Source organism: Triticum dicoccoides, chromosome 6B, assembly GCF_002162155.2.
Source record: "Triticum dicoccoides isolate Atlit2015 ecotype Zavitan chromosome 6B, WEW_v2.0, whole genome shotgun sequence".
Taxonomy (NCBI): Eukaryota; Viridiplantae; Streptophyta; class Magnoliopsida; order Poales; family Poaceae; genus Triticum; species Triticum dicoccoides.
The window spans coordinates 612,972,337-612,976,676 of record NC_041391.1 but is presented as its reverse complement, the minus strand read 5'-3'; the positions used below and the strand labels follow the sequence as shown (position 1 = coordinate 612,976,676).

Below are 4,340 nucleotides of genomic sequence, written 5' to 3'. Positions count from 1 at the left end.
AAACTGCGCGGCGGGGCATTCGCGAACCTTCTAAATCCTTCCCCAAGCAACGCCGTTGTATAAATCTCCGCAGTCCCCGGCGATCCGCGTCGTGCTCATCGCAGCAAAATCCAGAAACATCCGACGAAGACAGGCAGGAAGAGCGTGGATAATGGCATCAAGGGTTGTGTTCTCCAACAGGATCCCGCTGGTGCGCGCCATGGAGAACCTCCTGGCCGCGTCGTCCGGCTCGGCGCTCCGGCCGGCTGCCGTCGCCGGCGGCGTCCGCGGGTACAACGCCGGCGCGCCCCTCCGGAGCTACGACAGGGACGAGGCGGTCGAAGACACCCGCCGCGTCGCGCGCGAGCGCGACATCGGCGTGCCCAGCTTCTTCTCAGGTAGTCGTCTTCTCGCACCATGCCTGTCACTCCAACGCGTTGGATTCATCTCTCCGCTGCGTGATCTGAACCAGATTCCAACTGCGGCAGCGTGCGTGACAGAGTTGTGCTGACTTATTCTTGTGCAGATGTGTTCCGTGATCCGTTCAGCGCGCCGCAGAGCCTGGGCCGGCTGCTGAGCATGCTGGACGACGTGGCGGCGGCGTCCCCCGATGGCGCCGCGCGGGCCGCGCCGATGCGGCGCGGGTGGAACGCGAGGGAGGACGCGGACGCGCTGCGGCTGAGGGTGGACATGCCGGGGCTGGGCAAGGAACACGTGAAGGTGTGGGCGGAGCAGAACAGCCTGGTGATCAAGGGCGAGGGCGAGAAGGAGTCGGAGCAGGAGGGGGCCGACGCCCCGAGGTACAGCGGCCGGCTCGAGCTCGCCGGGGACGTGTACCGGATGGACCAGATCAAGGCCGAGATGAAGAACGGCGTGCTCAGGGTGGTCGTGCCCAAGGTCAAGGAGGAGCATCGCAAGGACGTCTTCGAGGTCAACGTCGACTAGGGAGGATCATATGCCCAAGTTTCGCGTCACGGAATAGCCGAGTCGTCTCGTGTGAGCCGAGTAATAACTAAAAATAACTCAAGCTTTTTTTGTTTGTCGTGTCGGGTCTGGATGTGATGGTCTCGTGTTAAGTGCCTGTAAGAGTATGAATCGATCAAACAATGGATCCGGTTTTCTTGGTCTTTCTTCTGAAGCAAATTTTACAGATCGTATAAGAGGGCCACGGCGTGAGTGGGACACGTATCGCTGTTCACAAATAGAGTGATGTCTATTTTAAGCCCTGAAAATACAGAGCACCACGCAAATGAATTTCAAATCCCTGAAATCCATACACCGACCTCCCTGATCCCGGTGGTTCTATCAATGCGTGGATGGTCAGGACGGCTGGCGTTTGTTGCCGTTATCCACCATTGTGCAAAAACCTTCCTTCCCATCCCCTCACGTCTTGCGTCGGCGGCCGTCGACCCACCCCGGAGCGCGGCGGCGCCGCTTTCGGTGGCCACCGCGACGTACCCATCCAAGGAGCGCGGCGGCGCCGCTTTCGGTGGCCACCGCGACGTACCCATCCAAGCAGCGACATGAGAAGGAGAAGGACTAGGCATGTAGGGTCAAGGTGCTCGCCGGCGGTGACGACATAGTCGCCACTCTCGCCCTACATCCTCACGAAACTGCGGCGCGAGCAGTAACTATCGTCCTCTGCGGTGTGACCAACGACCAATGAAAGACGAGGATGCCCTCTGTCTCAACCGCGCACGAGCAAAGCAGTGTTGCTCGTTTAGAAGTACAGGCAAACGAATCGATTGATTCGTAACCATAAACGATGATAACCTTATCTCTTTGGTTCTTCTGCATTTTTGTCCCCAGTTTGTACTGAATTTTTGGAGATTATAAGACTTGCACAACTATATTTTTAGAATTGCACATTGACCGTCACGTAGTTGGTCGGGTGGCAGCAGAACTTGCACATCATACTGGAAGGGCTAGTTCAAGGGTGCCACCGGTGAAAACTGCACTTCAACGGGCAGGGAAAAGGTTGCACACTCTCGTCAGCGTGGTAGTTCACGCAAGGCCGCGGGGTTTCACACTCTCGTTGATATAGTCGCACACGTGCGTCCGTGGAGTTGCACACTCTTGTCGACATGTCGCACGGTCTCGTCGGTGTTGTCGCACACCTGCAGCTGCAGAGTTGCATACTCTCGTCTCCATAGTTGCACATGCAAGACTGCGGAGTTGGACACTCTTGTCGACATGTCGCACAGTCTCGTCGGTGTTGTCGCACACCTGCAGCTGCAGAGTTGCATACTCTCGTCTCCATAGTTGCACATGCAAGACCGCGGAGTTGGACACTCTTGTCGACATGTCGCACAGTCTCGTCGGTATTATCGCACACCCGCAGTTGCGGAGTTGCATACTCTTGTCTCCATTGTTGCACACGCAAGACTGTGGAGTTGTACGCTCTCGCAAAAATAGTTGCACATGTGTGTTCGCGGAGTTGCACACTCTTGTCTACACAGTCGCACACGCCCGGCTGCGGGAGGTGCTCATGTACATCAGCGGGGTTGCACACTCTCGTCGGTATAGTCGCACATGCGTGGCCGGAGTTTCACACTCTTATCCGCATAATTGCACACACACGGCTGCCAAAGGTGCTCACGGACGGTTGCGGGATTACACAGTCTCGTCCGCATAGTTGCACACGGCTACGGCAGAGTTGCACACTCTTGTCGGTATAGTTGCACATGTGTGGCTGCGAAGTTGCATACTCTCGTCTGCATGATCGCACACGCACTGCTACAGGAGGGGCTCAAGGACGGTTGCGGAGTTGCACAGTCACGCCGCGGAGTTGCACGCTCATGCCGCGGAGTTGCACGCACTCACCTACATATTCACACACGCACGACCACGAAGTTGCACACTCTCATCGGCATAGTTGCACATACGTGGCCATGAAGGTGCACACTCTCACTTGCATAGTCACACACGCATGGGTGCAGGAGATGCTCACACACGGGTGCGGGAGATACTCACGCACGACCGTAAAGTTGAAGATTCTCATCGGTTTAGTCCCACATGCGTGGGCATGGGGGATGCACACTCTCGCCTGCATAGTCGCACGCGCATGGCTACGGAAGGTGCTCACGCACGACCGCGGAGTTGCACACTCTCATCGGCGTAATCGCACGCCGCGGAGTTGAAGACCCTAGTCCACATAGTCACACACGTACTGTTGTGGCAGGTGCTCACACACGGATGTGGAGTTGCACACTCTCGTCTGCATAATCGCACATGTGTGACCACGGAGTTGCACAATCTCGTCCGCATAGTCGCACATGAATTCATGTGGGAGGTGCTCATGCCCGACCATAGAGTTGCACACTCAAGTCGACATAGCCGCACATGCATGGCCGCAGAGTTAGCCGGGGCAGCAGATAAAATTGCACATTTCACTGTTAAAGAGTAGTATGGGGTGGTGCCATTAGTGAAAACTGCATGTCCACAGTTAGATAAAAAAGTTGCACATCGACTGACAGCTAGTTGCACATCGACGACTAAACAGTTGCACCAAACGGGGACTAAATTGCTTGCTAAAAAGTTCATCGAAACATATCAATGCGGGATCTAGTTTTGCACGCCGCGAGAGTTTCAACGGTGAAAACGGATCTTAATTCCAGCGCGCGGTTTAGAAGTTATGACTTTTAAAAAATTTAAAAACTCAAATTAAATGCGTTCACACTTGTTTACACGAATGCTTTTGTAATACTTTTCTGTTACATGGTACTTTTTCTAATATATGGATTAAAATTGTTTTTTATATCAATTAAAGGGGACGATAAATTACCCTTTATAGATTACGGGACCAAAAATTTCTATTTTAGGTCGGCCGCTCATGAAAGGCCAGCGAGCAACCGGTCGCTACCTAGACTCGTCCTTTGACCTTTAGGTTGATCCAAACAGTGGGATTTCTACCTGGCTAGAGAACAGACGGGGGCGAGGTGAGTCATTTACCAGCAGGTGGGTCTCATGGTCGTCTGGCTTGCTCCGCAGGCTCCCGCACCCAGTGCATGCCCTCTATGTATGTCACTGTAGTCTATCCTTTGGACCTGCCCCCGCGACCTCGAGCACGCATGCGGGAGCAACTTCAATCGGCGACAATGCGCCACCTCCATAGTGCAAGGCCAGCCATCAAGCTGGTGCCAAAGCCTTCGGCCGCCGCCGCTCAAGAAGAGGAGGCTCGGGCACCGCTTGGCGTCCTATGGTGCGTCCACGATGGTGCAGCTCCTTAGGCCTGTACAATCAAAGGTGCTTAGGGCATGTGCTTAGAGAAATAAATCAGGCTTTTCTTAAGCACCGATGCTTATTTGTACAGGCTAGACGCTTAACTAAGCGTCTCTCATGTAGAAATAGGCACCGGTGCT

The 4,340-nt window shown here is 54.7% G+C and overlaps 1 protein-coding gene across 1 annotated transcript; it reads left to right on the top strand.

Moving 5' to 3' along the window:
• Positions 1-71: 71 nt before the first annotated feature.
• On the top strand, positions 72-1,109 carry LOC119322370 (24.1 kDa heat shock protein, mitochondrial-like). Its single transcript, XM_037595867.1, has 2 exons — positions 72-377; positions 506-1,109. Exons 1-2 carry the CDS (start codon positions 152-154, stop codon positions 922-924), a joined length of 645 nt encoding a protein of 214 aa, XP_037451764.1. The 5' UTR covers positions 72-151; the 3' UTR covers positions 925-1,109.
• Positions 1,110-4,340: the final 3,231 nt, after the last annotated feature.